The following is a 19,680-nucleotide window of genomic DNA, read 5'->3' as shown; positions in this document are numbered from 1 at the left end:
ACTTGTGAATTCTGTCGAGGCAAGCGTCCATTATAATCGAAGGGAGCACGGTCCATGAATGTGTCATAAATACGATGCTAGATCTTACATCAACAATCTTTGTTCCTTTGACAAGCGAAGCTATGAAGTCTCATCCTTGCATATTTGACAAGTCCTGCCATGTCTATCCTACAATATAAAGCTTGACAATTTGATGTATCATTATTAGACTTATTATAGCAGTTTTACATATTATAATTCTTTATATGCCAATATCATTTTATCATTGAATATCTGATGAGTGTGGCAATGGAGGCAGTGAGAATGAGTCAGGTGTGTTGCTAGGACCACGGTCCAAAGGTACAAGCGATGATGATGCTGATGATCGTGATTCTATGCGGGGGGGCTGGTCGACTATCATTTCATCTGCCACATCGACAACGGCACCATCGTCCACACTGCGAGTATCGACCTTGACTATGTCTCCATCATCATCCGTGCGAGCATCGTCGTCAACTGTAGCCGGTGGTTGTGGGTGCTTGGAAATATTGAAATGTTCCAATGCAGCAGATGCAAAATCTTGCCCTGCATCCGCAGTAGAGAAGGCATGATTGAAGGCTGGATTTGTCCGCCACCAGCCATGAAGCTCAGGCCACCAGGGAAATTTTTCGAGCTTTGTATCTGACGGAGACATGGTTCAGACAGGCGCAGATCAACAGCAGCTGAAACTTACCGATCAAAGACTTGATCTTTGGATCTTCTTGCAGCTCCGCATATGTCTTTCCTGCTCCCGACTGTTTGAGGTCCTTGTTAAATTCGTTGTATTTTTTCCTCAGTCTGAGACATCTGATCAGTGATTCCAGTGGGAAGATGGATGACGCAGGAACTAGATACTTATGTGCCGAAACGGGTTGAAACTGGTTTTATGAATGCCTTGGGGTCCTCCTTGAAGAGTCGTTGAACCTCCAGATCCTCGTCGTTCGAAAATACAGCTTGTGTGACCTGTGAATACACAACATCTCTCGAAGTACCACTCTGCTTCTTCTTCCGACCTTGCTCCTTGGCATCCTTTACAGAATCAGAGAAAAGCTTGATGCGTGCGTCTTCATTTTCCTTGCACCAGGCAAGTAGGCGTTCAGTACGAGCACTACGGACCCCCTCCCAATGGATAGTACACTTCTTTGAGGTGTCCATACCAGCAGATGTATTGGTTCGACCTCTTTGATTGGATCGTGACATGATCCAGGATATTCCTACTGACAGCGATTAAGAATCAGATTAAAGCTTTAGCAGCGTCGACACCAGCAGCAACGATGTTGAGCACGCTGGCAGGGCAGGTCGGAGTTCAAAACCTGCCGTATCGGCAGCATCCGAATTCACCATGATTTTTTTCAAGGTTCGACTTTGAGAACCGCTATAGTCTAATACTTTGTTCAGCTGTAACTTGCTACGCTAATATCCTGCCGGTCTTCTTCAGCATGCTTTCACGTCCTGGTCCGACACCTATCCACTCTATAGGCGTACCCAAGAAATTCTCAATGAACCCTACGTAACTCTTGCAGTTATCTGGGAGGTCCTCAAACGATGTTATCGAGCTTATCTGCGTCTTCCACCCATGAAGAGTCACATAGGTCACTGTGACTTTGGCCAGAACATCAAGATCGGCTGATGGATTGTGAATAATGCTTCGCTTTGTCCGACGGTTAACTCACCTGGGAAATATTGGAGTTCTTTGTCGTCGATCATGTACTTGACCCCGATTTTGATGTCCTCTAATTCATCCAAGACATCCAATTTCGTCAAGTTGAGCGAATCATATCCGTTTATGAGGCTTGAGTGTTTCATGACGACGAGATCCAGCCAGCCGCAACGTCTCCTTCGGCCTGTGGTAGTGCCATACTCCCTTCCAACTTCTTGGAAGTGGACACCGATGTGCTGAAAATACGTGAATACCTGAGTATGTATTGTTACAAGAAGACCAACGTTAAGCTGCTCAGTTGGAAATGGTCCTCCTCCAACCCGAGTGGTATATGCCTTGATAACTCCAATGGTGTGTCCAATCGCTTTAGGAGGTATGCCAAGACCAGTGCATACACCGCCAATTGTGGTGGATGATGAGGTGACGTAGGGATACGTCCCGAAATCCAGGTCAAGCATGAGCGCATTTGCACCTTCAACGAGGACCTTTTTACGCGCAGCCAGCGCGCCATGAATATACTCTACGCTATCCACAACGAAAGGTTTTAGTCGCTGTGCAAGAACCTACGTCATGTTCAGTGATGATATTTAACGGGGAAAACATGAGATACGACCTTATAGCGCGCAATCTCGCCCTCTGTATCATATTCAAAATGGCCATAACGCTTGAAACGGCCCTCCACGATCTTGCGAAACTTTTCCGCAAAGGTATCATGATTAAAAAGGTGATGCACTCGGAGGCCCGAACGAGAGGCTTTCCCGGAGTAAGCCGGGCCTATCCCTTTCTTCGTGGTTCCGATGCTGCAGGTTTGTTATTGATAAGAATTGTAAGAATCACATCAAAGTTCATACCTGGAACCACCGAGCTCCACTTCCTTCAAGCCGTCTACAATTTGGTGGAAGTCGAACACGAGATGAGCTCTATCTGAAAGAAATAATCTATTCGAGCAGTTCAGGCCTGGGTAACCATGTCATCGCTAAAGCACATTCAACCATAATGAACCCGACCTTGCTTCTCCAAGGCATCGAGCTCTTCAAAAAAGGAAGGCACATGGACAACAACTCCAGAACCAATCAGGCCTACACATGTTGGGTTTACCAGACCTACCGAATGGATAGATCAATGACATACAACGGATCATAAGAACTGATCACGAACCGCTTGGGAGAAGATGGAAAGCAAAGGTGGTCTTCACCTTCTCCGGTCCAACAGGCACGACGATTGTGTGTCCGGCATTATTGCCACCTGCGCATCGCGCGCAGACGTCGAAGTCAGCCGATAGGATATCGACCAGCTTGCCTTTGCCTTCATCTCCCCATTGCGAACCAAGAACGACGGTTACTGCGACAGAGTCGGTAATCAAAGATCGGCGGTGCTGAAAAGACTGACATACCGCTCATGGACAAAGGAGCTTCTGTGATACGGGTTCAGCCAGTTGGCAAGAGCTGCGATGTGGAAAAGAAATGAGATTAATGATATAATTTTCGGATATCTTCGGATAATTCTGAATCATCCCGAAAAGGCAGTCAGTTCTTGTCCACGCCTGGCTACTACTAGTACCACCATTGACCAAGGCTGAACATCATATGCCATTTTCTTCAAAGCCCATCAATCCGTCACCGCTCCATTCAAGGTTGAAGCGAAATCCTGCACTGTTCGGTGTTCCCTTTCTTCTCATCATAATTGGGGCCTCGTTTGGTCTTCAGACTTTCACACAAACTCGATATGACCTACAGGACCAGAAAGTCAAGCAGGTTTGACTTCATCATGGGGATTCTTACCATGTACTCAATCTCTCATAGATGAGCAGCGAGCAAGCTCTAGGTCTTGATCGCAAAAAGAAAAAGTTTGATATTAGGGAGGAATACTATGTGAGTTTTCGTCCAGCAAGTCTCTCAAGATCTTACTAGTGTGGACGTATCAGAAACTAAGTGCTGCTGGAGAGCAAGACTGGGAACCCAAAAGAATTGCAAGACCCAATGACTTCCCAGAATTGGGTGTTCCCCCCACTGAGCCTCCAGTCAAGCCTTGATATGTCTCAGAATGCCGGCTGTGAACCGGTACACTCTCAGCCGCTCAGTGACCCGCGCTCCAGGCAACCTTCGTTCCGACTTGTATGATTGGCGATACCTCAGTTCCCGTAGCAGTGGAGATCCGGAATATCATCTACTGCTGGACATCACCTCTCCTGCATATGATGATACGCAGATCAGGGGCGAGTGTACCTTAGTCCTTTCTACTGTCATACTCTTATTCTATTTCTATTCTATTGTTCCGGGATGACATAACGACGACATCAAGGTGGTTTTGTTTTTTACACCTCCGTTTTATTGTGAACATACTACTGTCTGACGTGGCCATTAAAACTAAAACTGTGTGCAGCGAAGTATTCACAGGCATCGTCAAACTTATTGCGAACGATCCTGCAATATCCGTTGTGTATGCCGACTCGCTTGCATTAGCAGAAGATTTGGTAGAGGTTGCATTGAAAATGACAAGTGATCTCATATAGCCACAACGGGAACTGTGTACGTCTTACAACATCAAAGGGTAGGCATGAGAACAACAGGCAGCCTAGTTTGGGATGAGGGTACACAGCTCCTCATTCACCCAGAATCGCATTAGTTGCGGGAGATCTTGCGGACTGCCTACTATGAGTTGCATCCTTACTCCTTTCCGTTCTTGCTGGGCTTGGTCGAAGGTTGGCACACAAATGACGCACGAAGATCGCAGGTTGATGTCACACGGACTTGCCCATTGGGGTAAAAGTCGAGCTTGGGTCCAAGTATGAACGCTATGGGTTCTCGGAGGTTAGCACTCTTCGCGCCGAACAAAGAACCATGGTGATGGTCCCCATCAATTTCTGAACATAACTATGGAGAAGACACACACACCTACTGTGAGCGCAAGAGCCTATTCTCTTTCTCCTTTACCACTTCCTCGAGCTCCGTAAGTTTCTTTTAATTATTTGTAGGATATCCGCGGCCTCCCAAGCCTCGGACGCTATCTCTCAAGGAAGTGCCATGTTGGCACCATTATTCATGCATTTAATGCTGACAGATTTTTCATGAAAGTTTATGATGATGCCTTGGATTCACTGCTTCTGCTTGCCCCACTAGTAGAACACATAGATTAGCTTCAAGTGGAGAGATTGGGTGGTTACTTACCAATCTTTCTGTTCTTATCGAAACAATCATAATCTGGGTGGCAACTCCCTCAAACGTAAGAGCAGAGGGGAGAACATTGAGTCGTAGACCAAGATAAACATTAGTTGCTTTTATGTGTCATTCTTCGCATGGTGCGCTGGATGACCGATAATGAACTGGTCAAATTTCCCTCTATGAGCGAAGTATACCAGATATCGTGCGCCCGCGCCTCCTTTTGGAATGAACATTCACAATACCTCTGAAAATTGCGTGACCGGAGGTTATGGCTTGTTCTTTGTTATTAAAATGATATTTGGCGCAGAGTATACTCTGAAGTCGGGCCGTAGCCTATCTGACTCGAAGGTTCTCCTCGTGCGGGCCCGAAAGTCCTGACTGATCAATACAAATCCGAGAGGAAATATGATATTGCGCATCACAATACCAGGCCGCAGGACTTTACCTGACAGATCAGGATACCGGTAGAATGAATTTGCAGAGACAAAAATTGAAGCTTGGTTACGTATCAAAGTGGAATGTATGTGTGCGCTCACTGCCACACAGTGGCGGCCCTTTCAATGCGCCGTGTGAGTGCTTTAATAAGGCGCCACGGTGCATCGTACACGGTACACCTGGCAAATATATGGTTTTAGACGTAAACGAGCTATACATGGTGCATCGAAAGACATGCCAAATTGTCATCTGATCCCAAATCGTCGTGAGGGGGATCACGCCTGGTCAGAGTCTGTCGCCACAAAGATAGATGAGGCACAGTCCGACAGATAGTACTGGGGGCAGATTTATTTACAGGTAATTGTGCCAGCATAACTGGCAGGGGTGACAGAATCCCAACTTCTGCCGCTTGACAAAATTTCAATGCGCTACAAGGCTAAGTACGTGTATGACAGTGTATGGTATGATCTCGTACAGATTTCGGTGGAAGACCATGAACTTGGCCTCTCAACACTTCATTTCCGTCAACCGGCACTCGTTTCCATAACTTCTTTCTTGTGTTGCAGTAGCACAAATGCTACGTTGATCTAATCGAGTGATGTGCATTCAGGACCTACAAGATCATCATCGGTGTTCCGAGTTTGAGGTGTGAGTGACGTATTTGACTTTTAGATCAGCAGCTACACCGACGTTGATGCCTGGTTAGGCCTTTAAGCACCGGTGCACGTGCACATGATGTCGACAAATTGGCTTTTATTAACCGCGGCCGAGTCTGATGACTATGGTAACGACTCTTTGCCGGTACTTCGAATGTCTACCGAGAGATTGCAGCGCTTCGGAGACTGAGTGCTATCCATATCCGAGAAAAGGCGGTCGACATCGGCGGCGTGGGGAACGATGCACATAATTTTGCCATCTACCAGGCAGAACTAGCTTTACCAAACAGGTTGGCAGAATAGCAGACTTCTGATCACGACCCTACCAACAAAGTAATCTCTTCTGCTGGCAATCTGCTGGACTGATAGTCCACATTTCTGGGCACCAGCAAGCCTGAGCCCGGCAAAGATGTTCTTGAGTCTGACTTTAGCGTGCATTTGTGCTGCTTCCTAGTGTAGTCCCCGGGCTTGCACCCCAAAAGGTATCGTCGCCCCGAGCTCGCGTGATCACCGCACTGCTCAAATAGGTTGCAGCAGGACCGGAAAGATGCGACAGATTCGGCAGGACTAGACTATGACAGACAGACCTATACATTTTCTGGCTGTCAAACCCCAATCCGCATGTCTAAAAAGGTTGATTTCACACACCTCTATGAATCATGATCCGTAATGAGACAGTGCACGCCAAAGGCCTGTTAGGGTTAGCATCGCTGAGACCTTTTGAACGTCATCGTCGGAAATGACATGCCACGCAATCAGACTGGAGTATATGAAGCTTGCGCAAAAGAATTATCCAGCAGTAACCTTCGTCAGTAGCAGATTGAACTTACAGTCGTGAACCAACGATGTCTATGGCGTCTCAACCTCCACCTAACAAATGGATTTCTTGGTTGTCGCAGATTTATAGCTCGGGCAAGGGGCCAGTGCTCGGTACGGTCGATGCCCAGGAAATCGAAGATAAAGCCCGCGAGGTTATGAAGGACAATTCTAGTATGCTGCAACATTCAGATGGTACAACTGAACCTGAACGAGTTTTGACAGTTGCATACCTGTATACGTTGAAGAGTGCAGGTACCTGTTCGACCGATGATGCTAACAGGAAGGCATTTGAAAGGTGGAAGATCGTCCCGCGCATGTTGAACAATGCTACATTGCGCAATGTTGAGGCAAGCGTTGGACATGATGGTTAACAAGGACTTCCTAATCCCTTCTGTCAGACGACAATTTTGGGTATGAAAGTCTCTTCACCAATATTTGTAGGACCAGTCGGCAAACAAGGTCTGGTGCATGCTGACGGAGAGCTTGCGACAGCTCGTGCAGCTGCGGCAGTCGGTGTACCGATGATTTTAAGTTCTTCTGCGTCGCGATCCCTTGAGGATGTAGCGGAAGCCAATGGGCTGAATGGACAACGATGGTATCAGTTTTACTGGTGAGTGCCGTCTCGTGTCATATAGCGAAACCTGATTATATTATAGGCCTCGTTCTCCCGATGTGGCATTGTCCGTCCTCAAACGTGCGAAGGAAAATGGGTATACTGCTCTCGTTATCACGGTAGACACAATGATTGTCGGATGGCGATCACATGACCATCGCATCGGATACAGCCCAGCGGGACATGGGTTCGGCGTCCAACAGGGTATGGCGGACCCGGTGTTTATGAAACGCTATGGGCTCGTTGCTCGACATGAGCGTCCAAAATTTCCATTCGATCAGGAAGAGATCAGAAAGAAAGCCGCGGCAGGTGACGAGGAAACGAAACAATCGATGTTCCTTGCGAGCCAGTGGCTTGTCGAGACAGGATTTGGGATCTTCAGAACATGGGACGACCTTCAATTCGTCAAGGACAACTGGGACGGCCCCATCTTGCTCAAGGGAATACAAGCCGTCAAGGTGCGCTCATCCAGAGTTGTTACGAGCTATTGCTGACATAAACATCACCAGGATGCGGAGAAGGCGATCGACATAGGCATCCACGGGATTATCGTCTCTAATCACGGTACGTATCACTGTCGACATTGTCTGTTTGTTCGCCACTGTGTTGAATTGAGATGTTTAGGGGGTCGTCAGATAGATGGCGCAATAGCCTCATTGGATGCGCTCGACATGATCATGCGCTCACAGAAAGTTCTTGACGCGCAAAAATCGGGTAAACTGACTGTCCTATTCGATTCTGGAATTCGAACAGGAAGCGACATAATCAAGGCGCTTGCAATCGGAGCACAGGGTGTTTTAAGTGTGTCATCTACCGTCCTTTTTGTTCCCATCTTATACTTTTGTTTAGTCGCCCGACCTATTGTTTATGGACTTGCGATAGCCGGCCAAGCGGGGGTAGAGCAAATTTTGATGCAAAGCATCTGTGACTTACACGTTACGATGGGTTTGTGTGGATTTAGTGATGTGAATGACCTAATAGGTAAACGAGATGAACTGTTGGTCAAGGTAGACTACGGAGTAGACACACGTACGTTGGTAAAGTCGTCGATGTAGACCGCCCTCTCCACACCACTAGTCTCGGTAATATAATTTGGATTTGTAGATTGACACCCCCTAGTGCTACCGTTGTAAGTATCCTCACCTACCAACCCCCTTCATTTCATGAACGTGTAAACAGTTGCGCAAGTAATGCAGATCAAGTCAGAACCATAATGTGCTTGCCAAAGGTGCAGACAAAGAAAACGTGACAAATCACGATGATGATAGGGCCACAGGCTGAGCGCTGAGCCCCGGCAATGAGGTGAGGTGATGATGGTAAGGATGCGAGAGTGGGACACACCAACGTGATGCAGTCTGTCGTCATTTGGCGGCATCTCAAATCGCTCGAAGCGGTGTTTAAAATTCAAATCCACTTGGACTCCGAGTTTGCCGGACTTGCGATGCTGCCCCAAAGTGTCTAAATCCTTGCTAAATCCTTCGAGGCGGGGGCTAGCCCTGATATGTCTTTGACCGTCCAGAGCAAGGCAACAAACAGCTTCGAATACATCGATTCGCAGTGAGTAAGATGTTTGCGCTCCTCCTGGTCGAGTCGTTCATGAGCATCCCATAGCTACATTGGGTGAAAGTTAGATATATTTCGAGTGGAGAATCGTCATGTTTGAAGCGATGTACCCAAGATCATGTCGGCGGTAGACCCGGACAGTCGGTGGTGTGCAATCATCTTATTTTGCAACCCTCTGGCTCACCAGTGTACCATCGAGATTCGACACTGCAGTTACCCCGAGGTGTTGAAGTGTTTCAAACTCGCATGCCTTGTTACTCCAGAATCAGATTGATACAATAAGCGTTCGGATAGCCTGATACAATATTCTGTTGCCCAAGCAACGCTCAAGAGGTTGAAGATATAGAGTTTGATATTAGTCGTCGACCCCCAGCATACCCCACGCAGTGGGAAGCGAGCCGTCGGGATCGGCACATAGGACATCGGACGCTTCTGTGGGAGTGAAGTGACTTGTCATGAGCCTCATGACCCAATTGCCGACACGGCGGCAGTAGTCACTTGGCAGAATGGCAACGTTCTGCCAACAGCACTACGCGGGGAACAATTTTTTTTTGTATCGCACTGGGGAAGCCTGACTTGAAAGACTCCACAGGAACAACTGTGGATGAGCCGGAGATGTTGAAATCATCACGTCCATCTAATGACCTGACTGACTTCACATGGTCAGATATGTATTCACTGAGCCTGCTGGCCTTTCACTGATCGGCCGACAAGCGTTGAACGATGTGAAGTTTTATTCGGGACCTCGTCTTGCTGTCATGGCTTGAGTGCAACCGCCTTGGGTGACACCCCGTGGCATTATATGTAGGTCAGTCTTGGGTCAGTCTCATCTTGGCTTGGCGTTATGTTGACATCTTTCCAGATCACTGGACCTGATGACCGCACATATAGCTGGCACCTTGGGACGAGAATATGCAATGCTGCGCATACCCTTTGTTGTCTACTCAGCGCAAATCTCTAGCATTGTATCAATTCTATCTTAAAAGCGGACCTGACAATCGTGTTGCTCAATATCACCGGTAGGGCTAAGGTCTTCCCGGAAGACGCCTCCGATATGGCTTTCTTGATATCAATCTGGTGAAGTCCAACCAGAATTATTGCGACGACAACCAGCACTGACACTGACGACCACACTGATCACGAGCTTGAACATATCTTGCACAGAGATAGAGCTTCTGGGCACCATGATTCTCACATTCGCATACGCCAAAAATTAAGGCGAGAAAGAGAACAAGCAGCGGAGAAAGACATGACGTGGAATTACTAGGTGTGTGCACTAAATTTCTGTTCGTTCTACTGCTGATCTTGCGACTAGTTTGTCTTAATAGCGGGATCTTCCTTTCTCTTTCGATCGTTTCTCCCTCGATGTTATTGTCGCTGACAATGTGCGCGGTGGTAGTAATTGGCAGTTATGATTGATCGACTAATACATCAGCGTTTTCTTCCATCACATGCAGTCCACGCAAGTGGGAAATATCTCCGTACTTCAATATGTCAGCTTCCACCTCTCTACGCTTCCCTCTCGAAACTATCCTGTATTCTACGACAGATATACTGGTATTGCCCAATGTAGGAAGGCTTCCAATCTTCAACTCTGCGGGACACGTAACATGGTTGCTGTAGATCATGATGCGAAAGAGCGTAGCTATAAACGCCCCGTGCGATAGAACGAGTATGTTCCGACATTGGCCCCCTGAGACGTCGGGTTTGGTGACGGAGATGTACGGTATTAACACCCGGTTATACCAAGCGATGCAACGTTGAGCAAAAGCTTCGTCTGTCTCTATCGAGGACAGGTCACTTATTTCTTTCATGTCGACTGGCCCCTTCTTGCCTTGCATCTCGCCCATAAACTGTCCAAAGATGAACAAGTTTTCAACAGTTCGAGGTTAAATTCGACTCTCACCCTTTCTCGCAACGCGCTGTCTTTGACTAACTCGATGCCAGTGTGGTACTGGAGAATCCTTTCGGCAGTCTACGACATATGAGTTTCCGAGTGTTATCGAACGCTGTAAATGTTATATATGGTTTCAGACGTTTGGTCTCACCTTAGAAGCTCGCTGAAGATCACTCGTAAAAGCTTTGTCGAAGGAAACAGATTTGAGCGCCTCCGCAGTCACCGCAGCTTGTGCAAGACCAGTGGCATTGAGCTGTGTATCCAGTTGACCCTGAATGATTCTGTTGCGATTTGAGTCCGTCTCTCCGTGTCTCACAACAAACACCCGAGCAAGGATGGTCATGGAGCTGATGAAGAACTGACTGAGGACTTAGGCTATTATTAGGTCCGGTCACTTTGTAAGTGCTGATTCAATGCTGATTAGTTGACTACCTTTGTACAACGAAGGCAAAAGTGCACTGGACACCATGTATTTAGTCCATAAACCTCCACAACTCGCCCCAAAACCAGTTATCCATTCCATGCCAAGATGTCTAGACTCCTGAGTCACGCGAGGAGGTGTATCTGCAGGTAATGTGTCCATCAAGTATACCCAAGGAAAGTGAGTTCATCATAGCAGTGTCCTGATTTCGTCGACCACATTCCTGATTCTATCGTCAGGGAATGCTGGGAGAGCTGACATTACTGTTTGCAATTCCGCAGATTGGGCAGAATCTAACGAAATGCCGCGCGTATTCCCAGCATAGATCTAGATTGATGAGCAAACAGTCTTGGTACGGAATGGAAGGACGCTTACCACGTTCCCCAATGCAACCAGGGTGCGATAGGTAACCTCTGCATCATCTGTATTTGAACGTAGCAACTAGGAATTGCTTAGTTGATGACGGTCAAGAACATGCTTCTGATGAGTACCTGAAGGGCTAATCCAGTATGTTGGTTCACCACATCTCTAGCGACGGATGTTGTCAAGTAGGCACAAGAGAAACTGTTTCGACATTTAGTCATTTTTCCTGATATGGTCAAGTGAAGTCATACTTGAAAAGGATGGTCGCCAAAGCTACGCGCTGAACCTTCGTCAGAAGTGCGTAAGGTGCATGACTGAGCGCTTCGAAAACCTGCTTCCCGTGAGAACTACTACTTTAACCGAAAAATGAAGTCACCTACCTGTGCGACCCACTGCCCTTCGTTCACAGGAGTTCCCTCTTGGAAACAATTAGCTACCGTGCGGAATAATAGCAGAATATTGGTTTCTTGAGCCTTCGACATAGCTTTCCCATGTGATCGGACTTCAGTCCAATCAGATGCCTTGAATAGGGATGCGAGAAATCGTTCTCGTCCACCGGGGACTGCAGAAGCATCTGCGCAATATGCAGCTACCAATCTGCTTAGATCCATCACTTAAGAGCGGTCAGTAAAGTGATGAAATTAGCACGATGGAATGCTTACTAGGGAATCGCTGGGACGCCGGCCATCGCTCTAGAATCTGTATGATAGCTTCTGCGTGGGTGCCACCGAGGGGTGGAAGAGACACTTGAGAAGGTGTCGAAGTGACTTGAGAAAGATAAGTGAAAGCTTCCTCAACGATCTCCAACTCTTCGGGGTACATTGCAAGGGTTGCAGTGGACTGGCATGTCTGGGTTCAGAAGGTTGCTCAATGCAGCTCAATCGCGTGCGTACAATTTCGTTGCGTAGTGCTTCGTCAAATTGGTACAACTTGGTTTGCATTGCTGATACATTAGCTTGTTTGAAAGAGACAAACTTGGGCTGCGGAAATCAGCATTGAGCTTAACTATCGCTATCTAGAAAAATCTTACATAGGGTATGATTTTCGGAGCTGAAGGTGACACCGAAGGAACTGGGGGTGTAGGGACAGGGGCGCCACTGTACCGAGCTGCACCCGTAAAAGGATCCATATAAGCCGTGGACGGGGCTGGCGCTGCTGAGGTAGCGGCAGTCTGATATCTTGATGCTCCTGATGGCAATCTAGTACATGATGTACTACTGAACATCGATGCTTACCGGTGTACGGGTCAACGTATTCATTGCTGGCGCCTAAATTGACACCCGCAATATTCTTCTCTATGAACTTGACAACTTCGTCGATGTAGTTCAATGACAGATCATTCTGTTCCAGAAAGCGTTGAGCAGCCGCATATGGATTCTCTGTGATGAAGAAAAACATCAAATTTATGTCCAAAGCACGAGTATGAAATACTTGCCGGACACATTGAATGGGAGTTTCAATGGTGGTGCGCCTTCCTGCACATCGACGTCAAACACGTAGTCATACTCCTTGCCATCGAAAAGCTGCTTCCTTCCAGAGCCGACGGCGTCCACGACATCGCCGACCTTCTGCCAGTTTGACGTTGCATTATCCCACTGCACTGGCTTAGATGATTATCTTGCTGATTCATGAGTGCTCACCTGATGCGCCTCAACAAGGTCACCGTTTCTTATCATTTTCACTTCTCCAGGTTTCTTACCTGTGCAATTTCAATTCAGCCTCACAAAATCTGTGAATAGTGATCACCAACCTGGATGAAGCAATGCGTCTGGACCAGGAAGATCGGTTTTCTTGACGTCACCCACTTGCTGCGACGAAATAGTCTGGCTTGCGATATGATCTTCGAATGCCTTCAGCTCCGCCGCGCTGGCCCAACGATCTTCAGATTCGCTGAACACTCGAACGATACCGTCGCTACAGCCACTGACAATATCTCCATTGGGCATCGTGGATACAGCCCAAACAGATATCGCAGGATGGATGATCATTTGTACACATTCACCGTCTGATGTTTGTGAGTGAATGCCATGGGGTTGGACGGAGATCAATGACACACCTCGCCACACCCTCACAGAACGATCTTCACCGCCCGATACTATTCCTCCATTAGGAAGAACGGACAGACTGTACACAAACGAGGTGTGTCCAGATAGCGTATGAACCACATCGCCCTGCATCGTCCACACCCTGATCTCACTAGTCCTAATCAGCCACCCTACTTCGTCCAAAAATAGCGAGAATAAATTACCTATCGTTGGAACATGAGGCAAAGCCTATGTCAGGTATTAGGGTCAAGCCACGAACCGCGTCCTTATGCCCCTCATAAGTCCGCATCATCTTGTGTTGAACCCAGTATTTGATGGTTTTATCCGCCGAAGCTGATCGAAGAAGGATCCGTCACTGGCGTATCAAACAGTGAGTGGTGTCACGCACCGGTCAAGAATTGTTCGTCGTCAATGGCAATAACTCCCCAAACTGCTTGCTGATGCCCCTTCAAATCATACGCTAGCTGGAATTGTTTCCAGACTTTGGCGGTTCTGTGGTATTCAATGTTAGAACAGTACACTTGCTGAGCAATGGAAGATTCTCACTTGTCCCATGAGCCAGAGATGATGGTGCCAGATTGGCTGATACCAAGAGCACAGACATTATCGGTGTGTCCCACCAGCGAATATTCAGGATCCTCTTTCTGTGCTGGACCTAGGGCAAAAATATTGACGACGGTATCCTGTCCCCCAACAACAGCGTATCCTGCCTTGGGTCAATGCTACATGAGATGACGCTAACCACTGGCAGACCTACCTTGCGGCGCTTCAGGCGACGGAGAGAGATATTGTACAGCATTGACGAATTTTGACCCAGCTCGCAGAATAGATGAAGGAATGAAGGGGACAGTTGGCGATGGTCGTTTCCAGGAGATCGCGGTGGAGTCACGCGATGCTGAAAGGATGATACTTTCTGTTGGCGAAGCTACTGCACGAACCTATGGAAGTTACGATCAGATGAATTCCCCCCGCGAGAACTAATGGATTGGAGGAACCTACATCTGACGAATGAGCTGATAGTGTGGCTGATAGCTTGTAAGGCATCGGACGAGCTCCTTTCGCAGCCGCGTAGAATCAGATACTGTAGGGGTGGACGAGAGGCCACAGTTGAGGGATAAGATTAGTCGAGGAAAAGCGGGCGATCGCGTCAATGAAATGAAGGGTCAGAAATTCAGAACAGTCGAAATCTACCACGGTCACGGTATCGTAAGTTCTATTTCTTGGTATTTCCTTCACATCAATCATAGCAAAACAGATTGGATCGTATCATCGCATGTAACTAAGCCGAGCGCTGCGCAGTGCGCACAGCACTGATAGAACCAGGCTAGACCCATAATTGTGAACAGAAGAAACCATTGCCATGTTCGCAATTATAACATTGATAACTATTGAATGTGCACCACGCTAACGAACCCAACAGTCGTAAAATCGACAGCAGGGAGATACGGAGGTGTAAACTATGCCATGCACCATTATTTCATCTCCTGCGAGGGCCTCTCGATGCAGACCGTCGACTGTAAATTGAAGTACGACGAATTGCCAAATCGTGAGGGGATAGAAAAAGAGGGTGCTAGCAAATTTCGAATTATTTATCATTTATAAAGTTTAGGGCAGGCCTTATTGATTTATCCACACAGACGCCCAGTTGGCAGTGGGCCAAATATGAGATTAGACTCACTAGCATACATAGTACTACCACATGGCATGGGACTTGCATGCCGAGGTAAAATGTTAGATTCGCAGCACTTGTCGTGGTCTGACAAGTTCGTAGCAAAATCAAATTGTCGAATTTATATCTTCAACCCATGGGAGGTGCAGCAGAATTGAAAGTTTCCCCGAGACGGTATTACCTCACTGTAACACTAGATGGGCAACCGTGAGTTCAACGTAACAGCAAACTAGGGTGTCGTGAACGAGATAGGAAGGGGAAGATCATTCGCTGATGTGAAGCGACCCGTTCACCGTGGCATGCGCGAATAGATCGAAGATCCAGGCAGAGGCGTAACCTGCGGCGTCTGGACTTCAAGGCTACCGCATATTCACCCTGAAACTATATCTGACTGACTTGGCATCAAAAAGTTATACTTGCTTTGGACCAGCGAAACTTAACTTTGTCGGACAACCGCTGAAAATTTTGTGGCTGTCTGAACTTGCCGGACGCCTTTAAACGGTCTGGATGCCGGAGACACGACGGGATAGATGTGAGAATTGTTTGACCTACCACGTTCTCTTTCGACGCTGAAATCAAAAAATAACGTTGCGCTGCTGTTAGCAACTTGCGAAACTCGCACGGGAAACCAATGAATGCGGACAAATTTGATCGAATGATCCTAGAATTCCCAGCGAGCGGAGGGAGTACACAGCAAGACTAGCTCGGAACAGCACACCGACATATAGAATTTTGTAACAGTTTTTCCTTGAAGCAAGGACTGACCACAATACAGCACAACGTCTTCAAGGGAAGTTTCAGTCGCAAAGATCAACACCTGAACCGATTGATATTTTGACCCGTTTCCCGCGATGCACTAAATCCGCTCCAGCTTTGCGCTTTTCGGCTTGATGGGCAACCGCTAGTGTGAGGACGTTTTGAGTCGCTTCTTGGGTTTGAGATTCGTCATCAGAAGAACCCGCCTGTGCCGTAACCTCAGGATGTAACTTGGAATCTGTAATTTCAGTCGAACTATGTGTGGGTATCAACATATGATCAATCAGGTTGCACGAGACAATGATGATCTTACGCCACTAAGGTGTGTCCTGCTTTAGATTTACGTCGCGCCTAGCAGCGTTATCCTGCGTTAGCAACGTAACACGTAATGATTGATAGCTCTGACCGTATCAGATAGGCCCATAAGGCGATTCTCGACCTCGGTGAGTGGGTTGAAGTAATCTGCATAAGCCTTGGATCGTTTCGCCTTGGTGAGGAAGACATATTTGGTTTTTTGAAGCTCCTTCTGCTTTTTGGATTTAACGCCTTTCTTGCCCTTTTTCGCATGGGAGCGGGTAACACCAGTACCCAACTCATCAGAGACGATACTTTCAACCGCAATAAAGCCTGGAAAGGCATTTGCATCGAGAAGACTGGCGTATACTGATCATACACCTACCTTCCTCTTCTAGCCTCGTCAGAAGCTGACCAACCAGTGCAGTGTCGCACCCTTCGACGATGTATGAAATTGAAACCATGAGGGATAAGATCAAAATTGAACTGACCAGTGTGCACCCTGAATAGCGACGCCGAAGATGGCTGATACACTTCATAAATTTTAATAGCCCTCCTGAAAAAAAGTAAGTAAGTTGACGCAAGGGACAAGCCACTTGTACCTGAAAAGGGCTAGGTCTTTGTATCGGGCAATGATATCATCATGAATCTTCCCCGCGATAATGTCCCACTCGTGGGAGCCGCGGAGACGGCAATCAAAGCAAATAAATTCAGCAGGGAGACGCTTGTCTTGTGCACCGTGATATCTACGTCGCATTTAACGAAATATCACGTATTCAGAAAGGAGATGATTGCGCACCCCATGCACCTAGCCAACCTTTGTCAGAGGGCTTGCTTTGTGGGAGAGACGAAAATGCGTACCAAACGTGAAACCAACGGTTGCAACCACCTTCACACAGTAGAGAAGCATCGTCAATCTTCTAGAAGGGCGAAATCACTTGTGTTTCTTTCCATTTCGCTGCGTACGCACCGATATCCCACAGTCACAGCCAAGTTGGCCTTCATCTATCAACTGCTTGGAGCCCTTGGAACGGTTGTTACGAGGGATCTGCGGACCAGTGGTACCTAGATTGCAGGATGGTCCAGACGCTTCCAGGACCTGCGTCTCCATATCTGTAAAGAATTAGTTTAGTGCGATGCAATACGTCAGATCGACGTCGTACCTAACATCTCTAAATCAGGTGCAGTCGACACACCATTCCTCATTCCAAGTAGATCCTGGAGGTACTGAGTATCAACCTCTTGAGTTGAAATAGCCGAAGCGGAAAAGGCAACATCAGAAGGAGGCAAGGATGGGGCCTTGTTCGGTGAAGGAGCGAGTATCGGCGACCCCATAACAATCTCCTGAGTAGCTGGGATCTGCTGTGTTTCCTCAATGTCATGAGCGGCCTTTTTAATGTTCTAACGCGAGCATCAGTGAGGTAAGAGATGGAACAGATGAGTGACGGACCAAGTCTCCGACGCATATCGGGGTCGACTCCGATATACCGCCATACTGGACATGAGCGCGCGACGAAGTATCATTGACTTGAGGGAATGGTTGAACCCCTCCATCTTCGTTGCGTATACCGACGGGGGTCATGACTACATCACCACCGAACCTGCACAAAACAATGCCTTCGTCGATTACCATTTCACCTTCGGCATCCTCGTCTTCGTCTGCGCTCCAGACGATGTTGCGTTCCAACGCATCTTTCTTCTGCAACTGTGCGTCCTCTACTCTGATTCTTGCCTCTTCAACTGGAGTCAACCTCGGGGCTGTGTGAGACGTGATACCTGCGAATGGCGCATTGTTGTCTTCTGATATAGAAGGAAGATACGATGATACTGAGACCACTTTCATGTCGAGGCTGAATAGAGAAGATGGACCCAAGTTGATGTATTAAAATTCTTGGTGCTTACCCATGCCATCCTGCGTTCACTTGGCCGATACTCGTTCGTTCTGGCACTTCATTCGCCACATGGGTGGTAAAAAACCATTTGTTAGCTTCGGCATCTGCCGCCTGGAAATGAGGGGGCTGATAGTCATCTGGGGCATCTTCGTTGAAGAATAACTTGAAATTTCCGTAACGGTTTTCTGAGCCATAGAGTTACCATCGAACTCAACCAAAAAGACATCGGCACGCACTTGGAAGGCTTTCCATCTGATTGATAGTAGTTATAAGCGACTTGATCATTGCCTGAAACAAAGCGCTTGAGAACGAAATGGTTCTGAATAAGTAAGTATTAGTGCACCTTAACACTCCTTTTAACCTCCCCAAGAGTTGGCAGCTTCCCTTTCTTGAGAGCGTCAGAAACAGGATCTGGGCGCGCAAGAGACATCTTCGACAATTGATCTCCAAGAGTCATGATCGGTATGGCGGTGTGGCTTCCAGGCAGCTTGTGGTACTTTGCGTCCCTCATCCATTTAGTACATCTATATATCAAAGCCCCGAACACTTACCTGAAAATTGAAGGTGTAAGCCTCCACAATGCTGCGCGAGTAGCCTGTCAGAGAACCTAGCAATGATTGAAGGCTAAAATTGACAAACTTATTGGGATCTTTGCTGTCCTACGCTAAACATCAGAAAAGAGAGTATCTAAGTATATCTAATCTCACCAAGTAGATGCCGAATATAACTTTCCGGAGGTATTGCTTGTCTATGGCTTCAAATATGCCGTTCTCCTGAGAAACATGGATATATGCGCGTCTGTCATGGAGAATGGATGGATATATGCGCACCAGGTAGTCAATTATACGATCCCCTTCATTAGTGAAACCTCGGTTGAGGGTCATAAACTTGAAACCGCTGATGTTCAGTCCGGTAGTTCCGTCTGAAGAGAAAGAACCAGAGGAAGAAGAGGCTCGTCCATTGTTTTGAGACGAAAGTCGATCTACGTTTTTTGGTTAGTGTACATTACCCACTGTTCGTAAACTATACTCACATTCACCGAAGTTCTCGGCGGGTAGAAGACCCCTGAAATTAACAGGTGAGATGAGAATCGGAAAGCTATAGTAAACGCACCTCAAATATGCTATACAACCAAATCCAGCTTTTATTAGCGTGTGTACACATTCTAAACTCTGCTTGTTGCTTATTGTCTGAGGAACAATCAAGTCCAAGCTGACGACAACTCGTGGATCAATACCTGGGTTTCTACATTGGCCGTTGTGCGTTGCATCTGCATGGCTGTTCAAATACGTCTAAGTGTCTCAGAGCCTTAAAGAAGTAGTCGTTGGTTTTTACTTGGATGACGGGAGACCGAAGGAGATGAAACTGGCAAGAGTCGCAAGACGCGCGACGCGTATTTGTATCGCATGTGAGATAAT

General features: G+C 47.3%; 6 protein-coding genes across 6 annotated transcripts; 2 read left to right on the top strand and 4 right to left on the bottom strand.

The window, feature by feature from the left end:
* Positions 1 to 1,315: 1,315 nt before the first annotated feature.
* On the bottom strand, positions 1,316 to 3,221 carry F5147DRAFT_711035 (Adenylosuccinate synthetase). The gene is made up of 8 exons (XM_041438298.1): positions 3,072 to 3,221; positions 2,837 to 3,019; positions 2,686 to 2,781; positions 2,530 to 2,635; positions 2,292 to 2,478; positions 1,963 to 2,241; positions 1,692 to 1,914; positions 1,316 to 1,644 (listed from the first exon to the last, which is right to left on the bottom strand). The coding sequence occupies exons 1-8, from the start codon at positions 3,076 to 3,078 to the stop codon at positions 1,427 to 1,429; spliced, it is 1,299 nt and encodes a 432-aa protein (XP_041289476.1). The 5' UTR covers positions 3,079 to 3,221; the 3' UTR covers positions 1,316 to 1,426.
* F5147DRAFT_711033 (cytochrome c oxidase assembly protein COX16-domain-containing protein) lies at positions 3,221 to 4,182 on the top strand. Its single transcript, XM_041438297.1, has 3 exons — positions 3,221 to 3,432; positions 3,481 to 3,549; positions 3,603 to 4,182. The coding sequence occupies exons 1-3, from the start codon at positions 3,265 to 3,267 to the stop codon at positions 3,708 to 3,710; spliced, it is 345 nt and encodes a 114-aa protein (XP_041289475.1). The 5' UTR covers positions 3,221 to 3,264; the 3' UTR covers positions 3,711 to 4,182.
* Positions 4,183 to 6,775: 2,593 nt separating this feature from the next.
* F5147DRAFT_813433 (oxidoreductase) lies at positions 6,776 to 8,911 on the top strand (the record flags this gene model as incomplete). The annotated part of the gene is made up of 7 exons (XM_041443494.1): positions 6,776 to 6,920; positions 6,972 to 7,096; positions 7,148 to 7,359; positions 7,406 to 7,820; positions 7,872 to 7,926; positions 7,987 to 8,163; positions 8,212 to 8,911. 7 exons carry the CDS (start codon positions 6,776 to 6,778, stop codon positions 8,415 to 8,417), a joined length of 1,335 nt encoding a protein of 444 aa, XP_041289474.1. The 3' UTR covers positions 8,418 to 8,911.
* A 1,423-nt stretch (positions 8,912 to 10,334) lies between these two features.
* F5147DRAFT_655652 (phosphoglycerate mutase-like protein) lies at positions 10,335 to 11,165 on the bottom strand (the record flags this gene model as incomplete). The annotated part of the gene is made up of 3 exons (XM_041434004.1): positions 10,335 to 10,778; positions 10,832 to 10,900; positions 10,974 to 11,165. The coding sequence occupies 3 exons, from the start codon at positions 11,163 to 11,165 to the stop codon at positions 10,335 to 10,337; spliced, it is 705 nt and encodes a 234-aa protein (XP_041289473.1).
* Positions 11,166 to 11,181: 16 nt separating this feature from the next.
* On the bottom strand, positions 11,182 to 14,808 carry F5147DRAFT_710999 (WD40-repeat-containing domain protein). Its single transcript, XM_041438296.1, has 18 exons — positions 14,651 to 14,808; positions 14,409 to 14,589; positions 14,198 to 14,357; positions 14,040 to 14,143; positions 13,855 to 13,984; positions 13,663 to 13,802; positions 13,357 to 13,611; positions 13,247 to 13,305; positions 13,042 to 13,201; positions 12,842 to 12,985; positions 12,637 to 12,794; positions 12,500 to 12,586; positions 12,269 to 12,446; positions 11,987 to 12,219; positions 11,858 to 11,937; positions 11,735 to 11,807; positions 11,619 to 11,684; positions 11,182 to 11,570 (listed from the first exon to the last, which is right to left on the bottom strand). Exons 1-18 carry the CDS (start codon positions 14,693 to 14,695, stop codon positions 11,433 to 11,435), a joined length of 2,391 nt encoding a protein of 796 aa, XP_041289472.1. The 5' UTR covers positions 14,696 to 14,808; the 3' UTR covers positions 11,182 to 11,432.
* Positions 14,809 to 16,446: 1,638 nt separating this feature from the next.
* Positions 16,447 to 19,464, bottom strand: F5147DRAFT_582310 (HORMA domain-containing protein; the record flags this gene model as incomplete). Its single annotated transcript, XM_041431646.1, has 16 exons — positions 16,447 to 16,703; positions 16,756 to 16,806; positions 16,862 to 16,926; positions 16,973 to 17,116; positions 17,237 to 17,287; positions 17,309 to 17,483; positions 17,534 to 17,771; positions 17,821 to 18,220; positions 18,273 to 18,447; positions 18,614 to 18,758; positions 18,814 to 18,844; positions 18,902 to 18,921; positions 18,970 to 19,035; positions 19,093 to 19,244; positions 19,296 to 19,327; positions 19,376 to 19,464. Coding segments are annotated over 16 exons (2,091 nt in total), but the record flags the coding sequence as incomplete, so codon positions are not given.
* Between the last annotated feature and the right edge of the window lie 216 nt (positions 19,465 to 19,680).

This window comes from Suillus discolor, assembly GCF_016758755.1.
Source record: "Suillus discolor strain FC423 chromosome Unknown F5147scaffold_55, whole genome shotgun sequence".
Taxonomy (NCBI): Eukaryota; Fungi; Basidiomycota; class Agaricomycetes; order Boletales; family Suillaceae; genus Suillus; species Suillus discolor.
This window is presented reverse-complemented; position numbering and strand designations above follow the sequence as displayed.